Here is a 26,055-nt window from a genome sequence, read left to right as displayed (position 1 = left end):
GATTAAGTACCAAACAGCTAAGAAATGACACCAAGGCAAGCAGATTCTGGGCTGTACAACTGTTCCACAGTGCAAGAGTTACCATTGTTATTTTTACTTTGTAAAGAAATTAGCTAAGAACTGCACAAGATTATTTATGTGTAGCTTTTTAATGATCTTTCCTTAGCCTTTTAGAATTTTGAGACTAGAATTCTTAGACCTTAATTTCATAATCAAAGTTTTTATGTAACTTTTTAATATAAATTAAACTTACATGTAGATAGAGATATGTAACCATCTTTACTAGATTCTGTTTCCAGTACACTGATTAAAATGTAAAGAAGCGTAACTCAGTTCTCCCAGTATGTAAACCATTCAGCCGTCACAGACATTCTCAACTGTGATACAGTGAGGGTGTCGAAAGGCTTTGGTTTTTTTCCTTTTACCTTGACCTGGTCAGTATTTCGCATCACCAAAAGGGACTCGTAAGTCTGGTCGGACTGGGTTTGTTTTTCCCCTTTGTGATCCATTTAAGGAATCCAGTTGTCTTTCTTCCTATATGTTTCTTCTCTCTGACTGCATGTACAGTCTTAGTTTTCCCAATTGGAAACTAAGCTAATTCCAAAAAAAAAAAGTCAGAACTTTTCATATTAAGTAATAGCTCCTGGGAAAATGAAGTATAATAGTCTTAATTAAAGGAGCAATGCAAAAAAATTATTTTAAATTGAGCTACCAGGTATTGAGATACATGCTGTATTCATAAGGTGGAATAGTTGAAATAAAATTTTATCCACAGAATTGAGAAGTTTTAGGTGCTTATGGATTTTTTTGTTTTTAATTCAGGTCTACATTGCAACTGTTCCAAGAGCTTTTTTCCGTGCATGTTCAACTTTTTAACCTTTCTACTTTTATACTTACTGTATAGATGGGATTTTCTTTTTTAATGTTCTACCTTGAACTTGGATGCCTCACTCTTAACTGTCTGAAGAAAAATTAGTCATGCTGCCATTATGTAATTTTGATGACATCCGGCCATGTACTTCTAAACTGACACAACCACTGCTTTGACAGGTGACTTAAGGAGGAGGATAGAGTGAATGTCCAAGCTGTCCTTTCAAACCAGCAAATCTGGCAGGGATTGTTAGAGCAGAAAAGGCAAAAAGCAGCCTTGGGTTCAATTCATTATTTGAACTTCTGACGGTGTGGTGATAGAAGAAAGTTGGCACAGCTACATCCTTTTCTTGTCAGGGAATAGAAATAAAAAGGGGAGGCAAACCCATTGTATAGCCCACATCTGTCATGACATCATGGCTTAAGTGTACAGATCACAAAGGTGTTACAACTAGTACGTGTTAACTGAGCAATTTGACCAGGTGCTTTTAAACTTAGGTTCTGTGTGAGCCAGGCTACATTAACAGCCAGTCTTTACTGAACAGGATCCTACAGTTTGCCAGACATTGTTCTAGACCCGGGAAGACAGATGAGAAGCCGTGTTCTTTCCTGTCAAGGAGGTTGCCACACAATGTGATAAATAGTGACGCTATATATTACGCAGTGGCTGGGAGGCAGATGTACCTGTTTTCATCCTGACTGTTGCTTCCCAGCTGTGATCTTGGCCAACTCTTTCATTACACTGAGTCTCAGTTTCCTCATGTATGAAATGAGCAGGAGGTCACCGACCTTAGTAGGGTTAAATGATGCAGTGTATGGAGAGTACTTGGTGCAGCGGAAGTGGGTAGCTGTTAACTACCGTAAGGGACAGTGTGGCAGGCGTTATGGAGCAACTCAAACCGGCTTGGGTCGGGGTAGGGGTTGGGTGAGTGGGAAGCCAGTTCCTAAGGAAGTATATGCTCCTTGTGAGACTTGATGGTAAGTTAGGTTTGGGTTGAGGTTTGTGCATTGCAGGCAGAGGGAACACTTACAGAGTGTATGTTTGCTTTGTGTTGATTTTGTTTGTGGCTATACAGACAGTATATGTAATTTTAATAACAAAAAAGAATCTAAAAATTTATTTAGGGCTGTGAATTTGTGCTCAAAATAACAACTATCATGGCTTCCAGTATTTGTTTCTTACTACAGCCCCAAAATGTAAGAGCTTAAATGGCATCTGAGGAAGTTGAGGATAAAAATACTAAACAGACTGAGAAGCTTTCATAAAGTTAAATTTAACGCATGTTTGTGTTAATTGTTAGGGACTGGACTTTATGCTACTTCCTAACAGGGCCTGATATTGAAGCAAATTACCACACTTCGATTCTCTTAACTTGGATTAATTTGACACAGTTCTTCTGTCATCTCTTTATGGTCAGATGATCTCTGAAAATTAATGTTAAGAATAATTCATGAATTATCCCTCCTGATAATGTGGTCTCATCAAAAATCCCAGAATTCTAGCCAGATATCTACTGAGTTATGCATTTTAGGATGATAGCCCTGTTTGCTTTCGTTTTGAGATGATTTTACAAATGAAGACCAAGCAGTGCTTTCCTCCAGGTGTTTTGAATAACCACCTCTTTTTCCTTTACTCTTTTTGGCTTCTTGTCTTGTATGGCTCAGACTTTCAAGGACAGAAATAGCTACCCTGAAAACCACAGCCATATCATTGCTATAATGTACCAAGAGTTGAAAAGAAATCCAGCTCTTGCTATATAGAGTTAGCAGTTTTTATTATTTTTTTTCTATGCTGGCTTTTAGCCAGTGGAAACATCCACTATCCTTTTAATCTCCTAGAGATGGGAGCCATTTCTTAAGAGCCTTCAACCATGAGCTTGGTCTGTCAGTGAGCGATTATGGCCAAACCTCATCGGCTAATAGGACGATTTCAAATAGCCAGTGGATTCTACTTTAGAACAGCTCAATCTCGTCTCTGGTTTAAGATATATTAACCTGAGATGCCGCATCTGTCCAGAACAGGAAAGCGCATTGTTCTTAGTTTACGTTCCCTTTAAAGAAAAGCTGGAGAATGCGTAGCCAGAGACTGTGTTGGATACTGTTTACTGCCTACCTGCTTGTTACTATCATCCTTTTTTTTAATGTTGTTACTATGTTTCTCTGTTGTCATTAGACAGTCATTTTCCCTGAGGTAAAACGTTCATGGCCCTTGTCATTTATAGGCCAGGTTACTGGTTTTAAACTGCCTTCACTGGTTTTAGACTCTCTTGGAGAGATCTTGGTGTCAGAAGTCTTTGCTCCATGGATAGGGTTGGCTTCAATGAGGACGAGGTTGAGCATAGAGAATCCCTAACTCTTTGGACAGGCCTGTTATTGCATCTCTGTGGTGAAAATAGTTACCATGGTTACTGTGCAAGGCACCTGCTTTTTCCTGCTCTGGACCAGGCAGTGAGCTGGCAAAAAACGGTCACTTTCCTGCAGTGCCTTTGAGCAGAAATGAATCTCTCAGATTTAGGCCTGAGCAGTTTTTCAGGCGCATGGGATGTGTGATGAGCCCATGACTGGATACAGCCCCACAGGAGGCAGGTACACTGAGTCCCCTTCTAACCACTGGCTGTGTGACAGCCTGGAGGAGGGCCAGCGCTTTCCTTCGCTGATAGCTGTTGGATAAGTGGTTGGCAACCTGAGAGAAGGAGCAGTCAGTGCAAGAGAGATGTTATAAAAAAAAAAAAAAAAAAGCTGCATGCTTCCTGAGCTTCCTGGCTGTAATGTAATCATCTATTGATGCTGTAGTCACCTCTGGTGATTCAGTGGGAACACACGAGGTCAAGTATGGCCTTGGGGTAACAGTACACAATGTTGGGGGCAGGATGGTTTTAATGTACTTTTTGTTCTAGAGTGTCAGCTGCCGGGAGCCTACTTTTCTTTTACCTTACTTGTCACATAGCACACTGAAAATAGTTTGAGAATGAAAACACAAGCTTTTGAAGAATGCGTAACTTTCTCTTTCAAAAGTGCCTCGCGTGTGATTTTCTAGAATCACCGGATCTAAATATTGCTTCTCAGTTGTGCAAAAATACAAGGTAAAGAAAATTGAAATAGGAATTTAAAAATTTTAACATTCTTTGTCAGTACTTCAAGGGTTAGCTATGTAGTAAGGAATGTCTGACTTTTTGTTAAATAGATAAATGTTTATTGTGCAGAATTTTGAAAATAGGGGAAAGTTTAAAGAAGAATAACTGTAATCCCATGTGTGGTGTTTATGTTTAAGAGTTTTTTCCATGTGTATTTGTCTTTTTTTTTTTTTAAGAAAATAGTGATCAAAACATGTAAGTACAATGCAGCTTCACTTTAAATTTGATTACTTTGGGTGTTGCTATTATTATTATTGTTATTTTGTGATAACTGGAAGATTTCAGCTTGCCTGTGGCCCTTAGCAAGGGACAACCTCACTTTAGGCATGTCTGCAAAACGAAACTAGGAATTTTTTTTTTTAATTTGAAGATTTAATTGGCTTTATTCAGTGATTCATGAATCGGGCAGCATCCCATCTAGCAAGTATCAACAGAAGAGAGCTCCTCTAATTTCATTAGGTAACGGTTGCCATGGGTTCTCATTAAATATGTGACCTTAATTCCACACTCCTTTTCAGAAAACTCTCTGGTGTGCAGGGTCTTCTGTCGCTGCCGTGCACACCTGCCTTTAGGTGTTGTCCCCACCGTCCTGCCTGACTGCGTTCATCTCCTGCTCTCTGTCACAGCCTGGCTTCTCCCAGGCTCGCCCGTGTACTCCCTTTGTTCTTCTCCTGGAACCATCTGCTCCACCTAAATGGTCTTTTTCTGTTGTGCCCCAAACCTACCCTGTTTTAAGTCCCACTCTGCTCCTTTTCACACCGCCCTCCAAGCTGGCATACCTACCCCTTTTCTTCACTTGCTGAATTATTTGCTCTGAGGCCCAGCTCCGAGTCCTGGATTTTCTATTAACCCACTTCTGTTAGTAAGGCATGTCCTCGAGAGGCAGTATTCAGGGGCATCACGCTATAGAGGAGCTTATACAAGCTTCAAGTGAATGGTTTATTTTTTGGGTAAAGACCTATGGCTGACTTTTAAAACTTTAAGTTAGTAGTTTTCATAAACCCCCCTGTCCCCCTTCCCACAAACAAGCGAGAGAGAGAGAGAGAGAGAGAGAGAGAGAGAGAGAAAGTAAGAAATTGGCATACCCTTGCCCTGACATTTTTTCTCTGTTGCAATTTAAACTGTTCCAAAAATTCTCACAGTTTAGTTAGTTCTCCCTTGATTTTTTTCTGTTTGGATAACACGGCTAACTTGGTTTCATAGTTTTGTGAGTTTTGATTGTATTCTCTCCTCCTGTCATCAGACTCTGCCTTCTAGGCCTGGGGCGTGGGGGGATCCCCACTCTTCGTTACACGTAGTTGCCCTGGGCCACTTTGATAAGACACAAAGACCTTGACTTAACCAAGTGTAGTTTTAGGCCTTCTAAGTATTTCTTTTAACCCGTTGAGCAGTGGAGCGTTTATTGACATTCCTCCCCTCTGCGTATGAGGAAGCCACATAGTGAAAATTTTTGAAAAAAACATGGCCCCTGTTTTGAACTTACTACCTGCTTAACTCAAATAATAAAAACGTGATGTAGACCGAATGGCCCAAGAGCACATGGGTAGCATAGCGGGTAGCTTCGGGAGTCAGTAAATTAAGAATTTGGATCCTGGGCCCTCCACTCAATGGCACTGTATCTTAACGGTCCTTGAGCCTCAGTTTCTCCTTCTGTGAAGTGAGCAAAGGAGGTTATGAGGAGAATCAGCCGAGTTTCCTTTCCGTTTCTCTCCTTTGCAGGGTTTAGTAAGAGGTCTGACGATTAGGGAAGTCAGTCCGGGCTTCCTGCAGGTTGAAGGCTTGAGCTGGGCTGTGAAGGCAGGCTAGGATCCCTCCAGGTGGAACAGAGAGGAAAAGGCCTTCCAGGTGTGGGGAAGCAGTTGAGCAATGGGCCACGGACAAGTCCACAGAGCCTTGAAAGCAAGCGCAGGGAGGGCCCTGATGAAAGCAGTGCATCAAAATGCAATGTCAGAGGGCTCAGCGGGAGAGAGTCCGAGGGACGTGGAAGAATTTATAATCTCCGCATGAGTGAGGATGGGTGGTCGGGGAGTGGTGGGGAAAGGGCAGCTACAAGAGGCATTTCCAGAGAAAAATCGTCAGGGCTTGGTGTGTGAGGCTAGGGGATGCAAGACATTGTGAGCCTTTAAGCAGGTGATTACTGTGTCATTCATTCATCCTTAAAATACTTCAATTGAAAATGTACTGCTACAAGGTTCTGTTCTAGGTATTGGGGATTAATGACTAAATAAAACAGAAGTCCCTGCTCTTATGAAGCTCACTTTCTAGTGTTAATTGTGTTAAAAATTTAGTGGCAGCAGTTTTGGCATCTCGTGATGTCATTAGGTAGCTCACGATCCTTTTATCATATCTAAAAGCCAAGTGGGAAATGTCGATGAGAGCACATCCAGTGTCTTCACGAAATCAATGTACAGTATTTTCACGTTTTAGGACTATAAAGATAAGAATAAAACAGTGAAGCTGAAAATGCCGTATTTCACAGATCTAAGGAAGTGGTACTACTGTAGATTTAGTCATTTGCCTTATGGTTAATAAATTTCAGGGACCGTCTTGAAGTTTGGAACACCTAGGGAATTGTTGTCGAGTTGTGCGATTCCTTTTGTAGGCTTGGGTTTGGATTAAAATTAAGTTCATTTAACAACCAGGAGGAAGTAATTAGGTTGAACAAGACTTCAGTATTTGATGGCTTTTTTTCCAAGTGATTTTGTCAGCTTGTTTTTGAAGTAGGGCTATGATATTTTAGTTTTCAGTCTGAGTTTTCTTCAGTTCTTCAAGGTGAAAAAATTTAAGTTTGTACTAGATAATTCCTTGACAAAAAATGTTGATGTAAGAAATAGAGACATTTGAAAACTAAAATATAATTTTCCATGGTATTTTGAAAGCTTGAAATAGAAGAACATTATCTAAAGTTATGATGCATTTAAATACTCATTTACTTAGGAAGCTTCTCTCCCTGTCATTTAATGTACCTACTCATGTTTTATGTTATTTTTAAGGTAACCACAATTAATCAGCTATAACAATAGAGTATAAAGATTTTTTCATAATTCTTAAGGAAAGAAATAAAGAGGTTTGGACTTAATAGTACTGATATGATTCCTTGCAATAAAAGAATATGAAAAATATTCAAAAAATGATTAAAACTCTGAGCTGCCATAAATATATTACCCCTCAGTGTGTGAATATCTCAGTTAAAAAAAAAAATCAGATGTTTTTCCTTGAGGATGATTTGATTTTTTTTCAATTTCCTTCAGGTAAAAGTGCAGTTTTAAAGTGTCTACTGGACATTCACAAAATTTTCCAGGAAAATGACCCAGCTTACATTCTAAACGATCTCTACATCTCAGACTACTGTGTGTGGATTCAGAAAGCCAAGTAAGTGTTCAGTTACGAATTTTACATGCTCCCATTTCCGGAACACCTACTTACCTGGGAGGAAGAAAATGAAATAACCTGGAGGATAAGTTTTAATCAGGGACAAACCCGTACAGGTACCAAACATTTGAGAAGTCGTGTATCAGCACAGGGAACTTGGTGAAGTTGCTTAGGGAGGAGGTGCAGATGACAAAAAGGTTAATTTTCCTAGAAAAAAATTGGTAGCGCCTGGAAAATATGTGTTAAAACTGACAGTTGTGACTCTTCACTGTTACGCTATTGACTGTCCTCAGTGAAATCTCAAGACTGGTCTTTCTGAACCTGTGTCTGTGGTTTAATTACAGTGGGATGTGAATGTGAGTGTGTGTGCAGGCATATGTGTAAACATCACAGGATACAAACCTAATCAAATGTAATCACAACGAGAGCTGTGCCGTCTTTGGTTAATCTCTGGCTTACAGAATCCTTTATTCAGAGTAGAAGAACGAAAGTCTTCAGGGCCTAATAAAATGTATCTAAGGGTCTGAACATTTACAAATGGCTTCCTTGAACTTGGTATGTAAAGAATTTTTTAATTGTTTGCCATTGCCTCACTCAAGGAAGCATATCAAGTTTAAAAATGCAGTGAATTTTCATTTTGTAAAGGGTGTTCTATAGACCTGATTCTTATCAGACGTGCCCAAAATATCCATTTTAGTAGCAAGAGACTGTTAACGGAGAACATACAAAGAGAGCCTTTGATTGGAATAATTCTTAGGTGCTAGAGAAAAAGAGGGCACAACATCATTTGTGACTTAGAAGAAAAATGATCATGATATTTTTACTGTTAGTGTGATTGGTAAATGAATGCTTTAGGATGGCGTTTAATGCCTGTTTTGAGTGAACCATTATATAGAATTTAGTTTTGATTTCTGTTCATGGGGAAGCAATTATATTGCAGAGTGAAATAAGAAAAAAACTTGAGGCCCTACCTGTTGTAAGCAAAATGCTTAGGGACTGCTCAAGATATCGCCAATAACATACAGCAGGTGGTGTCAGCATTCGAGTTGGAAATCTAGATTTCACCAGATGGAAAATTGCATCTTTAACCCCTGAGGTCATGATGGTATGTCATCACTTCATTTGATCCTCCTGCTAATTGAGCTTATCGAATACCCTGCTGCCATTTCCAGTTGTTTTCATAATAAAATTAAATTGAAATAGCCTATTTGTGAGGGTTTAGGTTTTTCTTTTTTTCTTTCAGGGTGAGGATTTTATAAGCATGTAATGAGCATCGACGTTTGTGCTAGGATCCCATTTCTGTGAATGCCTCCTTCCTCTGTTTGTGGCATTCTTTATTGACTAGAGAGAAGATCGTATTTCATTGAACTAGAAGGGTATACACCCTCAAGTTGATGTGGGGATTAATAGGACTTTTTTTCACTTAAAAAATTTTTTTTCCCTGGGTTTCAAGTTGCAGGAAATAAAACGACATTCTTAGGTTTCTAGTCATTGTTATGATAATAGTAATTTTAAAAAAGATGTTAATGTATTGCGAGCCAGGTAGAAGAGAGAAACCAGCAGGAACTCTTCAAATTACTTTGGAAAAAAAATTTTCACCTTTACCAGTTTGACTGTAACTTTTCTATCCCTAAATAAGCTGTGTCGTTTTCACTTTGTGTGTTACGTTTGAACTCTAGTCTAACCCAGCTGTTTTCCCCTCCCCCTTGAAGTAAGAGAACCTAATTTTAATCAAATTTTCTAATTTTATTCTTAATTTTTCAAGCACAGCATAATTGAACTTTCCAGTATCATCTTTACTGTGAACTTTCTTGGCTCTGAATTAATAATACTGTGGTGAATGTCCATAATTTCCATAATTAATTTCTTCCTTACTTTTCACCTTCTATTTTATTTCTTTCCCATACAGTTTATTAGTGAAATCTAGCACCTTATTTTTATGTATTAAAATAGTTCTACATTTTTCTTAGTCTCTATTTGAAGTTTTTGATTATAATGATAATGACTGTGTGAAATTTTATTTGAAATACCAGGCAAGTGCTAAATTCTGACTAGCACTCCATTTTTACAGTCAGACATTTACTTTGGCAAAAACTTACTGGAATATGGGTAGCAAAGTCATTCTTACACTGAGTTAATGAAGTTAGGGCAACACCTGTGGTAAGTTTTGCTTTAGTGCTTCGTAGTTAGTTTTCCTCGTGATATGTGTCTTGTAGAGCACATTTGCAGAGCTTAAAAACTGAAGCTCCTGCATTTTTGAGTTATAGACTCTGCACATAATTTTTCTGAAAAGGAACGCTTCCTGCCATCCTTTGCTGTAAGCTTCATTGGAAGTTTCGAGTGTGGTGGCCCCTGCAGCAAATACACCCTGGGTGGCAGCATGCAGAGTGGTTCGCTTGAGGTCATATAGCTTATAAGAGACAGGTCTGTGATAGTCTCAGGTCCTCTGGCTCCAGATTTCATGTTTTTGCAGATATACCACCTAGACAAGCCGTTGTCTTTGCCCATGGTATGGGGGGCGGGGGGAGGCGGTGTGCGGGGAGCCCTCCCTGTAGAGCGCTTTTCCTATAGGAAGAGGGATTAAAGATTTATCTGTCTTCCTCTGGGATATTCCCATAGCACTTGGTTTAGAGATCACTTAGGCACATGTCCTGTCTGCCTCACATTGGGCATACCTCTTTCTCCTTCTAAAATTTTGAAGTCCATGTGAATGAGCACCTATCTGGGCCCATTACAGTTCCTTGTGAGCACAGTAAATTTTAGTTGAATTGAATGGTATCTAGTAGAGCCAGTTGAAGGAGCATTTCATTTTTGTCTTTTTGAACCAAAGTGTAAATTAGCTCTAACTTATTGTTATTGACATTTTTAGCTACATTCAATAAAAGACTTCGCCCTTCCCCTCATTTCTTTTCCAGTGGGCTGCACTCACCAGTAGCACTGGTAGTTCTGACGTACTGAAAGTTTAGCGTTTTACACCCTTTGGTTTAAGCTGGGGTGGAAAAGCTTGTCCTGTAAAATATGTTCCAGCCCTGCCTCTCATGGACCGTAAGACCGTAGCAAGTCACTCCATCACTTCATCTAATGCACCAGTGTTAGTATTTTCTCTATTTTCCAGTGCATTTTTAAACCTGTGGAAATAATACTGCACATATCATTTTGTAACATGTTTAATACTTATAATAGTACCCTATAAATCATCTTCCTTTATAGCATAATATCCATAGCATAGTATTTTTAAAATAAACTAATTGGTTCCTCATTATACAAGAAGTGCACACCCACTGAAGAAAACTTGATACTTTATGGTTTTAATGCATGGTGTAATTTGAAATGACATGGGATAGAATATGGTGTTATTTTGTTTTTTTGCGTGGAAAATTTTTGATTGTCTATTTTTGTTTAAAAGAAATTAAGATCTAAAATCCCAGCTAACTTTAGTACAAGTCTGAGCTTGTCATGAAGGTTCTGTATCTTTGTGTTCTCTAGTGTAGTTTTTTAAGGTAGGTACTTAAGGGGGAAAAAGAAAATGTATGTCTTTGAAACACTGAACCTTTTTACATTGAACTGATAGGTGGTTTACTGTGATTAATACTCTCCATGCATTTGTTTTTGCACTGCTTTTTCGCATTCTTCCCCCCACCCCGCAAAATGAAATCTTACTTTGCAACCCTTTGGACACTAATGTGCACAGCTTGTAGAGGGAAACAACTCCATCACCTAATAGTTTTGTTTTATTTGATAAATCCTGGACCTCAGCTTCCTCACTTGTGAATAAACCCGAGCCATTTCTGCACTGAAATCTTAAAATTTTAGAAAACTTAGGACCATGTCGTTGCTTCCTACTGCTTTGCTTCCTCTGTGTATGTGCTTTGGTAGGGGGTAGGGTTATGTTTCTGAGACCAGTGTAGCTCTCTTCCTTTTGGCTTTCTCTTGTTCCTAGTTTATCTGCCAAAAGCCGTGGGAGTGGGGGTCACGCATATGCAGAGGTAAAACATCGGCACTGAATGTAGAAACGGAATTATTTATTTTTTTCAACCACTAATTATTGAGCCCTGCTCTATGCCAGGTACTGAGACAGGTGGTGGGGATACTCCGGTGAACAAGGGACACAACACCTTGAAGCTGATCTTCTAGTGGGGAACATAGACAGAAGGAAAATGTTATGCCGTAGCCTGATAGCAGCAGCTACAGTGGGGAAGTATGGGTGCTATAGGAGCACCTAGGAGGCCACATGCTTAGTCTTGGGGTATAGGAAACCACTTCCGGAAGGAAGAGTTGAAGCTGAGAGCCGAAAGGTCAGGAAGGGGTGGTCAGATGCAGATGGGGAAGCAGGGGTGGAGGGCATTTCAGACAACAGGGACGGAGGAATGTGGCCCTTTTAAAGAGCTCAGAACGGTTGGATCTTGGTACAGGAATGAGAGAAAGGAAGTGAGGCTGGAGAGTTCTTGTAGATCATTGGCCACATGAAGATGTTTGAGGTTTGTCCTGGGAGAGTGTGGAGCAGCTGAAGAGTTTAAGCGATGGAGTGTCTGTGTGAGCGACACAGTAAGATTTAGATTCTGGGAAGATCCATCAGGTTACATTGTGGGGGATGAATTGGGGTGAGGGCAGAGCTCAGACTCAAGGCTGAAAGGCTAGTTAGGAGGTGAGGAATCCAGGCAAAAGGCAGCTGTAGCCTGAGCCAGGGCAGTGAGAGTGGGGAAGGAGACTAGTGGTCAGGTTTAAGGGGTAGATGAGACAGGACTGAATAAGGATTGGATCTCAGGGGAGAGTGAGAATGGGGCCAGTCAAAGGTGAGGTCTGGATTTTGACTTGGGCCAGTTAACGGGGCCGTCGGAGGTGCCTTTGCTGAAATTAAATCATACTGGAGAGGGTAGGTTGGAAGAGAAGTGAGAGGGTGGAAAGACGAGGAGTTCAGTTTCAGAAATGTTGATTTGAGGTCTCTAAGGAGTATCCATAAAGAAAGAGTCGGGAACATTTGGATCACAGCTGGAAAAGATGTATAGAGAAGAGTTGGACAAAGAAGGGATATGAATTAATAGGAAAACATAAAAAATGGTATCTGGTTGTACAGTACTGTTACACATATGAGTATAATGATAATCAGGAGTGGATGCATTCCAGGCTGGGAAAATAGCATCATGCAGGGGAGTCGACAAGTCAAATGTGTAAGCAACGTGGAGAACAGATTTCCTGGTTGTAGCTCTGGTGGCTTAGAAGGGCAAGAATGGACGTGAGGCATTTTTGCATTTGGATCACAGTTTTATCTGTCCTTTAGTTTCCCTTTGTTATTAAATAAGAGAGTCTGCAGTTAGCTTGAGGTCATGATGTTTTAGTAACAGGGCCAGATCAGAAACGCTTATTTCTCCCTTCGGTGTGCTGGAGACTGTCACGGTATTTTTGACTTAGAAATCACTTGGTGGTCTTCCCTGGTGGCACAGTGGTTAAGAGTCCGCCTGCCAATGCAGGGGACGTGGATTCAAGCCCTGGTCCGGGAGGATCCCACATGCTGCGGAGCAGCTAAGCCCGTGTGCCACAGCTACTGAGCCTGCGCCCTGGAGCCCGTGAGCCACAACTACTGAACCCACGTGCCACAACTACTGAAGCCCGCGCACCTAGAGTCCGTGCTTCGCGGCAAGAGAAGCCATCGCAATGAGAAGCCGGTGCACCGCAACGAAGAGTAGCCCCCTCTCACTGCAACTAGAGAAACAAAGACCTGACACAGCCAAAAATAAATTAAAAAAAAAAATCACTTGGTTACATATGAGAAAACCAGTTGGACTTTTATAGTAAAAATGGGGACTTTATTAGGAGGCTACAGGTTATCTTCTGCGACCCAGGTGCTGAGTACAGCTGGGCCCCGTGAGCTCAAGGCACGAAGTGTGGGGTTGGCTTACTTTCTGGTGACGTGTGGTCCCTCGAGTTGCTTATTTCTGCAGGTCCCTGCTGCTCTTCTCCCTTTGGTGCATGTGGAGGAGAATGGCTCTTCTACAGCTCTGAGTTTCCATGTGCCTAGTTTCAGTAGAGATGGACTAGAGTCCCTTGTTTATGATTCCAAGGGAGGGAGAATGTGGTTGGCCCAGCATGGGTCCGTGTTTTTTCCTGGTCTAGTTGCCTTGGTCACAGAGGGCGTGGAGTGGGGGTGCCCCCTAACGTGGTACACACATGGTCCCAGGGCCCACTTTGTCACCAGTGAGTGGCCTTTCTCAGAGCAGGGTGCTTGTGGGGCATGCGGACCCCTTAAGAGGATGCTGCTGGAATTCCATGACAGCATTCTGAGCCATAGCTAAGGGCGAGCCCTGACACCTGCCACTGCCTCTGTCACTGATACTCATAATAAAATACAGTGCTGAGGCTGATTTCAGAGGGCTGTTCAGTTCAGACTGATCATCAGGGACTCTAGGTGGTTCCACTTCTGCAGGGGAAGTTACTTCTCTGACAATGGTACAACATTAAGGGTTACATTAGCTGCTAATGGTTAGCATGTAGAAATTTCAAGAAACAATTGTGCAGAATTTCAAGCAAGTTAAACCTCCCTTGAATTGAAATCATTCTTGGGAAGGTGCTTATTGAGGCCTGTCAGGTTGCTCCTCAGTTTTACTGTTTATTTTTAATTAAATCCACCAATTCGTCCTGGACGGGAGTGGGTTTTATCTCCATAAGAAAAGATTAGTACATGCCAATATGCATTCACCGTAGCCCTTCGGTGCGGTTTCATATAGAAAGGATTTACTTAATGGTTCTTCACCTTATCACCGGTAGTTCAGCAATGTCCACTGGGGACTGCTGCTCTTCATTAGACTTCTCTAACAAGAAATGTGCCAATAAATCATGAGATTACGAATGTTCCTAAAGATTTCAGGACAAAATAAGCCTTTGTGAAGATATGAATGCTCCATGTGACTGTACGCATTGAGAAAACTAGCCAAAGAATTCTATATCTGAATGTTCAGGTTTTGTGGAGCTTTTTGTTGTTGTTTTACTTGTCGTTTCTTTGTTTTTCTTAATGTGTAATATCCTTGTTTTTTTTTTTAAGGTGACCTTTTTTATTTTAGAATAGTTGTAGATTTACAGAAAAATTGTAAAGATGGTACAGAGAGTTCCCAGATACCCCACATTCAGTTTCCCCTATTATTAACTTCTTACATTGGTATGGTAACTTGTTACAATTAATGAACCATTATTGATACATTATTATTAGCTCAAGTCCATAGATTCATTTAGCTTTTCCTAGTTTTTACCTAATGTCCTTTTCCTATTTTAGGATACCACATTTTGTTTCGTTGTTTACTAAGAACTGGAACTCAAATCAGTAAAGCTCTGTTTCTTGCACATTTCGTTTTTCCAAGAGCTTAAATGCTATTGAAAGGCAATGAAATATTATTGAGATATATTAAGATGCCTGAGGGGCTTACTGCATACAAACATTCTAATCTAGACCTTGAAAAAAATAGGTTTGGCAGATGGGAAAATGTTTAGAAATTTGGAAACATAATTCATTTATCATTTTTACTTCTACCTGTACTGTGGGCATTGTGATTTTGCTATATTAATAAAAATTGAGGTTTGTAAAAGTAAAGTGAGCAAGGCTTTATATTTTCATATTAATTTTCTAAAGGTGGTAGACATTAGAGGATAAAGTGTGAATACAAGTTCTTATAAAAAAGATACAGACTGGCCGGGGTGAGTGGGCAGCTCCCAGACTGGAAAGTGAGGGCATTTATCTGTACAGGGAGGCTTGTACGTGTCAGGCCATTCGAGGACTACGGCTGCCTGGCTGTGTTTGGTTTTTGTCTCTGTCCTTACTCGTTTTGTTCCCAGATACTTGGCTCCAGACTTCTTAAATCCTTGGTTTTGGCTTGCTGGGGCCCTGGCTTTTCACAGAGTATAATTAGCTACTATGTGAGCAAATTGGTATTTTCCTTCACCTCCCTGTTCTAATGTACTTTTGCACGTCATAGGTCTTGGGAGGATTCTCGGTGGAGGAGACTGGCAGGATCAAGTGAGTTCCGGTGGGAATTGATGTAGTCAGGTTTTGTGAACCCGTATTCTCTGCTTCAGATAGAATTTTCCTTGTGCTCGGATGCTCTTCACGTCTCACTCAGAGAAGAGGCTTACATTGATTAATGTGGCGTATGTGTGGTTATCTTACTTAGAAAGTGCTCTGTTTAAGGAGAGCTTTGTCAAGAGCGTCCTTTGAATGGAGTCACCAGAAAGCTTTTTAAAAAAACTGACAACTTCAAGTACAATTTCCTTTTTCTTCTGCCAAATATGACTGAAACCCAATCCTTGTTATAACATAATTATCTCAACTGAAGCCAACTGGGAGTTGCTGCCTTAATGTAAGGGGTGTGAAGTCCCCTAAACAAATAGAAGATTAATTACATTCACAGCATGTTATGAAGGTGATGAGATTGATTGTGATCATTTGACTGGTCCCATTTCCTGCTCTGACTACTTTCCTGAATAAATAGAAGCTGGGAAAATTATAAATAGAGCTTTAGAGAGTACCGTTGTGCCATGGGTGGGAAAAGGGCGTCCCTGAGGTATATTCGTAGATTGTAAGTGATATATGATGTTACTTGTAGATAATTTTATCATTGATTATTTGCTGTTCTCAGTTTAAACGGCTTTCCAAGGATAGTTTTTATCTTTCAAAATATAGATATTAACAGAGCATTGGAGGAATTTGACAGAGTGTATTTTAAGTGTATAGATTTCAGCAATTTTTTAAAAATTTTATTTATTTATTTTTGGCTGCATTGCGTCTTCATTGCTGCCTGCGGACTTTCTCTAGTTGCGGCGAGCGGGGGCTACTCTTCGTTGCAGTGTGCGGGCTTCTCATTGCGGTGGCTTCTCTTGTTGCGGAGCATAGGCTCTAGGCGCGTGGGCTTCAGTAGTTGTGGCATGCGGGCGCTTAGTAGTTGTGGCTCATGCGCTGTAGAGCACAAGCTCAGTAGTTGTGGTGCACGGGCTTAGTTGCTCCGCGGCATGTGGGATCTTCCCAGACCAGGGCTCGAACCCATGTCCCCTGCATTGGCAGGCGGATTCTTAACCAGTGCCACCAGGGAAGCCCAATTTTAGCAAATTTCTGATCCAGTTTTAGATGTTTTTACTTAGTGTGGCCTTTTGGAAGGTTTAAACTAAAGAAAATGTCAACTCTTAGATGCTTATGTTGTTTTTTCCTCATAGAAGCTTCTGCTTTTGTTAAAATGATAAATTAGTATTTTCATGAGGCACTGTTTTCCATTTTTATTATATGTTTGTCTTACCTCTTTTTCCTGGATAGTTTTCTGATATTGTAACATTGTGATTTTGATTTAGACGTTTATTCTCCAAATCTTCTATTATGGTGGCCTCTAGAGTGAGCTTCACTTGAGGCCATGGAGTGCGTAGAGCAATCTTTCTAGAGTGCAGGGAAACTATAATAGCTCAGTGTTTATTGATTAAGAAGAATCTTAAGCTTCACTAATATTTAATGTATGGATCAGTGGCAAATGTCATGTTTTGTGGGTCCCAGACTTTTTTAATGATGGGCTACTTGATCCAAAGTTTAGAGGAATAACCATCTTTATTTCCAAACGGAAGCACTTAGTACATTTATTCTCAAAGCCTGAATTATGGCCGGGGAGGGGTTGTCTCGCCTAAGAAACTGGAGTTGGGGTTCAGGGACTCCAGTCAGCCTCTGCTAGTTGCTTGAACGTAGCTGAAGACAGAGAAACTCAACTTCCAGAGCTTGAGATTTGTGCCAGATGTAAAATGGTCCCTTCGTGCTTCAGTTTTATGTTCTGTTTGATGAGTGGAGAGAAAGAAGCCTAACTCGGGAATGCAGAGCCTTTGTCATGATGATAACATGTATTTCTTGTGCCCAGACACCTTGTCTTTTGCTTTCGGGGTTCTTATGTATTAACTTAAAACGTGAAAGAACAAAAAGCCGACTATCCTTATGAGAAGAAAAGAATGAAATGTGAAATGGATGCTCATGTAGGTTTGGGAGTGGAGTGTAATGGAGGCTCAGTCTCAAGATGTTACGATTCCATGAGGAGTGATTTTGTGATTTCATTGTTAATTACTGATCCAAAGAAAAGGAGCCAAAGAAATCTGGACTGTGACTGTCCTAAAGGGCAAAGGACTTCTTCAACTTGGTACCCTGGCACCTAGCAGAATGCCGGTCACTTACTAGTAAATGCTCATGGAACTGAAAATTTTCTTTCTAATTCAGTAAAAAGCTTCAATGAAAAGTAGCAGTTTTACCCTCTCTTTACACGATACTCTGTCTCTAGGACCTTCAGTGCATGTCCTGTTCTTCTTGTCCTAATCACAAGATAAGGATACATGCATTTACCTACACAGATGTTACGTGTCCAGATGGATGTCAAAGGAAACAGAGCTTTTTGCGGGTGGTTATCTACTTAGATCTGAGAAAGTCAAAATGGGCTGGAGGCGTAGGAGAGAGAGCAGTGTGTGGAGGTTCGTATGGTTGGATGGATGGATGTTTAGATCACTTCCATGTCCCCTGCTTACTGTTGAGCAGTATTGGCCCAGAGGTTGGTGTGGGGGCTGCCCTGCAACCTCCCCGAGGAGTCAGACGCAAGAATCGACCATCAAGGGACCAGCAGCCACACGCTGTCCGCAAGTCCCGAGACAGAGAACATGAGCCAGTTGAGGAGGAGGAGGGTACTCTGGCCTTCAATTCCAGGACATTCCCCAGGTCATCTCCAAGTTACACACCCGAGCAGGAGACAGACAGGCGATCCACTGTGTAACTGAAATGGCTATCATGGATAGCCATTCAATTTAATTCTCTTTCCAAAAGGGAGATACCTATGTGTAATAGTGTCTTAGATCACACCTTGTTTATCTAAAATATTTATAGATGTAATTGCTTGTTAATTATTAATAGTGTATTAATTATAATTATTTAATTATTAAACTCAATTACTTGTAATTATAACTATTTCTTTTCTTTGTGGTTCATTTGTTTAAATGAATTCAGAGTCTGATTGAGTCCAAAATTTATTGAATATCTACTATGACCAGCATTGTGCTCAGTGCTGGAGGTTAGATCAAGGTCAAAATTTCCACATCAAGGAACCCACTGTCTGGGAAGGTTAAAGACACTACACTATTGTGAAAAATCATAACTGGAAAATTAAATGGCAAAAGTCACGTGTATAGAGCTGTATATGCTGAGATGGCTCAATCACATTAAGAAATACGTATTGGGCTTCCCTGGTGGCACAGTGGTTAAGAATCCGCCTGCCAATGCAGGGGGCATGGGTTCGAGCCCTGGTCTGGGAAGATTCCACATGCTGCGGAGCAACTCAGCCTGTGCGCCACAACTACTGAGCCCGTGTGCCACAACTACTGAAGGCCGTGTGCCTAGAGCCCGTGTTCTGCAACAAGAGCAGCCACCGCAATGAGAAGCCTGCGTGCCACAACGAAGAGTAGCCCTCGCTCGCCACAATTAGAGAAGCCAGTGCGCAGCAACAAAGGCCCAACGCAGCCAAAAATAAATGAATAAAATAAATAAATAAATAATTTAAAAAATAAAATAAAATAAAAGTCTGGCCAACATGGCTGTTCATTCTAAAGTGATGTTACTGTTAAAAAAAAAAAAAAGACGTATTCACAGAACAAAAACCCTAGAAGGAAGCACATTAATGTTGATAAAAGTAATCTCTGGCTTGTGGATTTACGGGTGGCTTTTCTACTTTATACTTACTTTTTGGGTGTGTTTACAGTGAACATGTATTTTATTTTTTCCCTGATGGGCATTTTAGGAAATTACAAGGGTGTTATCAGTGCTTGTTTTTTTTTTTTTCCTTACATGTAAGAGAATATTACAGAACTGAATGAAGTAAAAAGTGTGATGATCTGCACTTAAGGCCCAACTAAATCAGTAAACGAATGAAAAAAGAAAGCCCTTATGTCCTGAATGAAATGAAGTAGACATAAATAGATAATCTATCAGTACTTGCTTGAGGTTTCTCAAATGTGAACTTAGCATTTAAGTAGCAATTTGACATTATCTTCAGATGTGGAGTTTCTCTCCTTGCTGGGTGCACCATTTTATTATTTATTCAATATAAAATTATATAGAGCAGAAAAAAGACACCAGACCATTAGATGTCTCCTGTGTATCTGTTCTCAGATTTACAATACATCAAGTGGCAGAATATACTCTGATATCATGGCATATTTGTCCTTTGTGTAGGTGAACTGCTGTTAGCCTTGTGATGGATGAAATATCACTTTACATCACAGATTTATAATTACGTGGTGTGCCTTAAATGATGGTGAAATGTGAAAAGTGATGTCTGTTCTGATGATCTTGTTTTCTTCAGGCTCTTTCTTGCCCTGTAACCTCAAGCCGCATACACACCCAAAGTTGTTCTTCGGCGATCTCATTTTTGATACCTTCCTAGAACTCAAAGACACTTTGAGCAAAGAATAAAACACCATCTCACATCTAGTATTAAGTACCCTAGGCCGTTCCAAGTAAGCTTGCCAGCCAGTTTAGATTTTCTATCCGTAGAATATCCTAAAGCTTCAAGAAAATAAGGGTTTAGTTCTTACTGAAAGACATTCACTTCATTTCTAACTTGATGTTTAAAATTACAGTTGTCAGCACACGTCCTATATACCTGTTTTAACAGATAAAACAGTTAAAAGGATTTCACTTCAGCTGGGTAAGCTAAAGCCATCTGAATGAATAAAACTATTGGCAAAAGATCTCCACTTGACTAAATACTAGATTAATAAAATACAAGCTTTCAAAACTCAGGAAGTTGTGAAGCTTTTATTCTGAACACATCTATACTATACATACTTATGATTCAGAAGTGTTATCGTAACCCATGATTTCAGATGGAAATTTCAAATCTAGAATGTTCAGGAGGTACGTACTAGGTTTATGTTACCTTTTTATCAGAAAGATCCAGTCTTGCTCCAGGTTTATGGGAAAACATTTTTGTTTTTGGTTAACACAAGCTTACACAGATCTTCCATCATGTTTCCATTGAGCATACTTTTTCAAAGGTCACCTGCCAGTCAAAGATGGGCTCTCCCCTTGAGGCTTGGGAGTGAGAGGTGAGGCCACACACCTACTCTGTTTCACATCTTTGGGGGTCTTGTTACCAAGTGGCGGTGATAGTGGTTTGTAAGTTGTGACTGCTATAGGCTAGAGTATCTGTTCTCCCAACCATCTGTTCATTCAACAGATATTTATGAGTTATTACTATGGGCAGCGTTCCGTGCTAAGGTTCTGAGCCTCCAGTGGTAAGCAAAAACCAGACGTGCTCCCACGCCCCATGGAATTTATGGTCTAATGGAAGAGAGATGTTAATCAAAGAATCGCATACACAAAACGTAAAAGCAAAAGCTTGGAAAGTGCTCCAAGAAAAAAGATTCATGCTCCTGTGAAAGCACATTATATCCAGCCTGGTCTGGTGGGGGGATACGAGGAGGAGGCAGGTAATGACCCGGGAAGCTTTCCTTGGGGAAATACTTGCTTTGAGTACCAAAGTACAAGCAGGAGTTAACTTAAGTGAGGTGATGGATTTCACAGAATGTAGGAGGCCCACTACTTGCAGAGGTCATGTGGCAGGAGGGAATTTTGTATGTGTTCAAGAAATTGAAAGAACATTAGGATGTTCAGCCAGGGTGGCTGAAACATAAAAGGTATATGTGTGTGTGGATGGATCAAGATGCGGCTGGTGATTCAGGCAAGGCCCAGACTGTACAGTAGCTTCTGCATAATGTTAAGAATTTTATCTTGGTCTTGAGAACTGTGGGAAGCTGGAGAAGGATCTTAGGCACACGATGGGAGAAGATCACTGGGGTAGTAGTGTGAATTGCATGTTACATCAGCTAGAAAGCTCCTTGTGAGGGATGAGTGTAGCCTGACCAGGGAAGTAGGATTTAGGGACTAAAATGGATTTGGGGAGAGAGGGAGAAGCCATCACGGAGGACAGCGCCTGAGTCTGTGGCTTGCGCAGCTCAACAAGTGATGAGACCTCATTTGGGAAGAATAATTCTCAGGCAGTTGGCTTTTGTTAGAGAAGTTCTTCTGTTCACAGAACTTAGCCTCTTTTGTGGTGATCTGCACTATAGTTCATAATTCTGGGTAATGGCTAGTTTTCTTTCTTTGCCTCTATGGGTTTTTTTTTAATTAATTTAGTTTTGGCTACATTGGGTCTTTGTTGCTGCACACAGGCTTTCTCTAGTTGCGGCGAGCGGGGGCTGCTCTTTGTTGCGGTGTGCGGGCTTCTCATTGCGGTGGCTTCTCTTGTTGCGGAGCACGGGCTCTAGGCACGCAGGCTTCAGCAGTTGTGGCACACGGCCTCAGTTGTTGTGGCTCGTGGGCTCTAGAGTGCAGGCTCAGTAGTTGTGGCACAAGGGCTTAGTTGCTCCATGGCATGTGGGATCTTCCCAGACCAGGGCTCGAACCCATGTCCCCTACGTTGGCAGGCGGACTCTTAACCACTGCGCCACCAGGGAAGTCCCTTTTTTTTTTTAAATGGAACTATTGGGTTCAATTTTCGTTACCTCTTATTTGCCTTTTTTGTATGTGTATAGAGTTTGGTTATTTTCTTAAAATACTTTCTTATGAAATATAAAATATTAAAATAATATAAAATATGTGTACAGTTTAAAGAATAATAAAAAGGTGAACATGCATGTACTTACCAGCAATCTTAAGAAATAGAGCATTACCAGTTTCCTAGAGGTACCCCATGAGACCAGTCCCACTCACATTTCCCTCCTCCCTCTGGTAACCACCATCCTGAATTTTGTACTAATCATTACCTTGCTTTTCCTTATGGTTTTGCCATCTGTGTATTTATCCCAAGTTTAGTTTTAGTTTTAGTTTTACTTGCTTCTGAACTGTATGTAAATGGAATCATACTGTATGTGTTCTTCTGTTACTTGCATTTTTCACGTAATGCTTTTTCTTTTTGGGGGGATTTAACCATGATGATGCACAGAGGTGTAGTTTATTTATTTTCCTGCTATCTGAATCGACTGCAGTTTGTTCATGTATTGTAATGTAGATTGGATTGTTGATAAATGGTTCCCATTTTGGGTTATTAGGAAAATCCTGTTCTGAACATCTTTGTTCACGCTTCATGGTACACTTGTGCAACTTTTTGAGTAAGCCCTATACCCAGGAATGGAATTGCTGGGATTTAGGGGATGGTTGGAGGCCAGTTAGACTTTACTGGGTAATGCCAAAGGGCTTTCCAAAGTGGCTGTACCAATTTATTTCAACTTATACTCCCAGCAATGAGAATTTCACTGGCTCAACCTTCACGCCAACACTTGTATTGTTCAGATTTTAAAATTTTGCATTCTCCATGGGTGTGAAAGAGTTTCTTTTGTCATTTTCATTTTCATGTTCTTGGTAACTAATGAAGCTAAGCATCCTTTCATGTATTTGTGAGCCATTCATGTCCCTTCTTCTGTTGTGTTGCCTACTTTTTATTAGGGCTATCTTTTTCTTTTTGATTTTTAGGTTTCCCTGGTATTCTAGATACTAGTCCTTTATTGATTAAATATGTTGCAAACATTTCTCCCCAGTTTGTAGTTTATCTTCCAGTCTCCTTGTAGTGTCTATATAAACAGAAGTTTTTAATTTTAATGTTGTAGAATTTATCGATATGTTCCTTTATGGGTATGCTTTTTGTTTCTTGTTTAAGAAAGTTTTTTGATTTGCTTGTCATAAAGATATTCTCATATAGTATCTTCTAAAATTTTTATTCTTTTGGGTTTAGCATCTAAGTCTTTAGTCCACCTGGAACTAATTTCTGTGTATTTTATGAGATAGGGGATCCATTTTCATTTTTTCCCCATATGGATAACCTTATCCCGGCTTCATTTATTAAATAGTCCATCCTTTCCCCATGCATCCTGCAGTGCTCACTCTGTCATACATCGTTTACATATACACATGGATCTGTTTCTAGGTTGTCTCTTCAGTTTCACCGATTTACTTGTCTATCATGTACCAATACCATACTTTCTTAATTACTGCAGCTTTGTATCTTAGAATCAGCTTGTCAAGTTCCATGAATAACGCTTTAATTGGAATTGCTTTGAATCTATTAATCAGTTTTGGGGGAGACTAAAACATTTAGTCTCTTTGCGATAACATGGTGTGACTCTCTAAGTTTTCTTTAATGTCTTTTAATAAAATTTTATAATATGCTCCATAAAAACTTTATACGTCTTTGCTAGATTTATTGCTTTATTTTTTGAGTTGCTATTGTAAATGGTATTTAAATAATTTTTTATTTTCAAACTCCTTGTTTAAAGTATATAGAAATGTAATTCACTTTTTTATATTGATTTCTGTATACAGCTACCTTGCTAAACTCTATGATTAACTTATGTACAGATTCTCCCCAGTTTTCAATATAGGCAATAATAGCAGCGCAATAATAACAGTTAGGTTTCTTCTTTTCCAATCTTCATATCTTTCATTTCTTTTTTGTTATTCTTCTTCATCATATTGTACTGACTAGATCCTCTAGTAAAATACTGAATAGATATGGTGGTAATGTACTTCCCTACCTTACTCTTTATTTTTTAGAAAATGCTTTCAACAATTCGCCATTAAATGTGATGTTTGCTGCAGGTTTTTGTAGATAGCCTGTATCAAGTTAAGAAAGGTTCATGTTATTCGTAGTTTGCTAAGAGTTTTGATCCCAAATGGTCATCAAATTTTATTGCATATTTTCCTCATCTTTTGAGATGACCTTAAGTGTTTTCTCCTTTAACTTTTTAGCATAATGAATGGCATTTATAAAATTTTTAACTTAAATTAGCCCTTGCACTTGTGGGATAAACCTATCTTGATTATGATGCATTATTTAAATAATGATGCTGAATTTGGTTTGCTAACTCTGTGTGTGTGTGTGTGTGTGTGTGTGTGTGTGTGAGTTGCATGTGCAAGAGAGGGAAACAGAAGACGAAGAGAGAAAGACAGGGAGGGAAGGGAGAGGGAAGGGAAGGGAAGGAGTTTGGCCTATGATTTTCCATTCTCGTACTATCTTTATCTACGTTTGTTATCAAGGTTATGCCAGCCTGATAAAGTGTATTGGGGGTTGTTGCCTTTTCTGTTCTCTGAAATAGCTTATGTAAGACTGAAACAATCTCATCTGTGAATTTTCAGTTAAGTTCACCCCAAAAGCCATCTTGAGTTTTTTCTTTTTGAAATTTTTTAACTATTCATTCAGATTTTCCAATTGCTATACACGTATTCTAGTTCTCTGTTTCTCCTTGAGTCAGTTTTAATAGATTATATTTTTTTAGAAGTTTGTCCCTTTCATCTAAATTTTCAAAACTTTCTAACATAAAGTTGTTCTTATTTCCTCTTATCTGTTTTCTTCTCTACAGCATCTATAGTTTTCTTACTTTACATTCCTGTGTATTTGTGCTTCTTGTTTTTGTTTCTTCTTTTTTTGATCAATCTTGCAAGAGAGTGTATCTGATTAGTTTATCAAAGAACCAATATTTTACTCTCTTGATCCTCTCTCTTTGTCTTCTATTTCATTACTTTTTGCTTTTATCTATGTCATTTTATTCGTTCTGTTTTGGGAAATTTGTTATGCTGTTTTTTCTGACTTCTTATATAGATGCTTAACTGGTTAACTCTGGACCTTTCTTCATTTAAATCTATAAACTTTCCTCCAAATACCTGCTTTGTATGCATCTTCAAGGTTGTGAAATATACTGAATTTTCATTATTATTCTATTCTAAAATTTTCTGATTTTACTCATGAAATGTTTAGAAGTGTGTTTCTCCAAGTGTATGGGGTTTTTATGTAATGTCTTTATTATTCATTTCTAACTTCATTGCATTTCTGTCAGAGAATTTAATTTGTTGAGGTTAATTTTATGCCTAGCATGATCATTTTCTTAAATTTTGAAGCTTGAAAGTAAGGTTTATGCTCTGATTGTTAGCTGCTAATTTGTATGTCTGTCTATTGTTGAAACTTGTCGGTTGGGCTGTTTACATTTTTATATCCTTAATGATTTATTTTGTCTGTTTAATCTATCAATTTTTGGATTGAAAGGTGTGTGAAAGTCTCTTACTGTATTAGTGAACTTGTCAATTTCTTCCTGTCAACCTGTGGTCAGTTTTTACTTTATGATTTGAGGCATGTTATTTGGTGCTAGTAGTTTACAATAACTAATATTTTGTCTCCCAGTTATAGCTCCCTGGAGAACTGCAGTGTTTATTATGTAGTGGTCTTCTTTTATCACTGATAATGCTTTTTTGCCTTACAATCTATTTTGTCTGATACCAGTATGGAGATCCCAGCTTCTTTTGGTTAATATTTGCCTGGCATATTTTCTTTCTGTCCTTGGAGGAGTTAATTTTTGTGAACATTGTTTCAATAAACTTTCGATGACTGGTTTCAGATTCAAAGATAACTACAAAATCTTATATTTTTTTGTATACTGAACATTTGATATACAGCTGTGATGGATCAGTAATTTAGGAACCAGTTTAGATGTTTTGGGGGTTTCTGGTCTTACTGTTAGGTACGTTGTCCTGTCTGGGTTCCCTGATTCAAGTGTGTCTGTCTCTGACGCCCCACTCCACACTGGATCAATCCAGCAGGTCTTTTTAATTTGTCCTATATAACTTCTTTCACTTAAATTCCTCTTT

The 26,055-nt window shown here is 39.5% G+C and overlaps 1 protein-coding gene across 1 annotated transcript in view; it reads left to right on the top strand.

Annotated features, from left to right (window-relative positions):
• Positions 1-26,055, top strand: part of SHQ1 (SHQ1, H/ACA ribonucleoprotein assembly factor) — an 86,544-nt gene that overhangs the window by 43,659 nt on the left and 16,830 nt on the right. The window contains 1 exon segment of the mRNA XM_004325714.4: positions 7,256-7,376. Coding sequence (XP_004325762.2) covers positions 7,256-7,376 — 121 coding nt within the window.

This window comes from Tursiops truncatus, chromosome 10 (assembly GCF_011762595.2).
Source record: "Tursiops truncatus isolate mTurTru1 chromosome 10, mTurTru1.mat.Y, whole genome shotgun sequence".
Lineage (NCBI taxonomy): Eukaryota > Metazoa > Chordata > Mammalia > Artiodactyla > Delphinidae > Tursiops > Tursiops truncatus.
The sequence above is the reverse complement of the archived record's forward strand: the minus strand, read 5'-3'. Positions and strand labels throughout refer to the sequence as shown.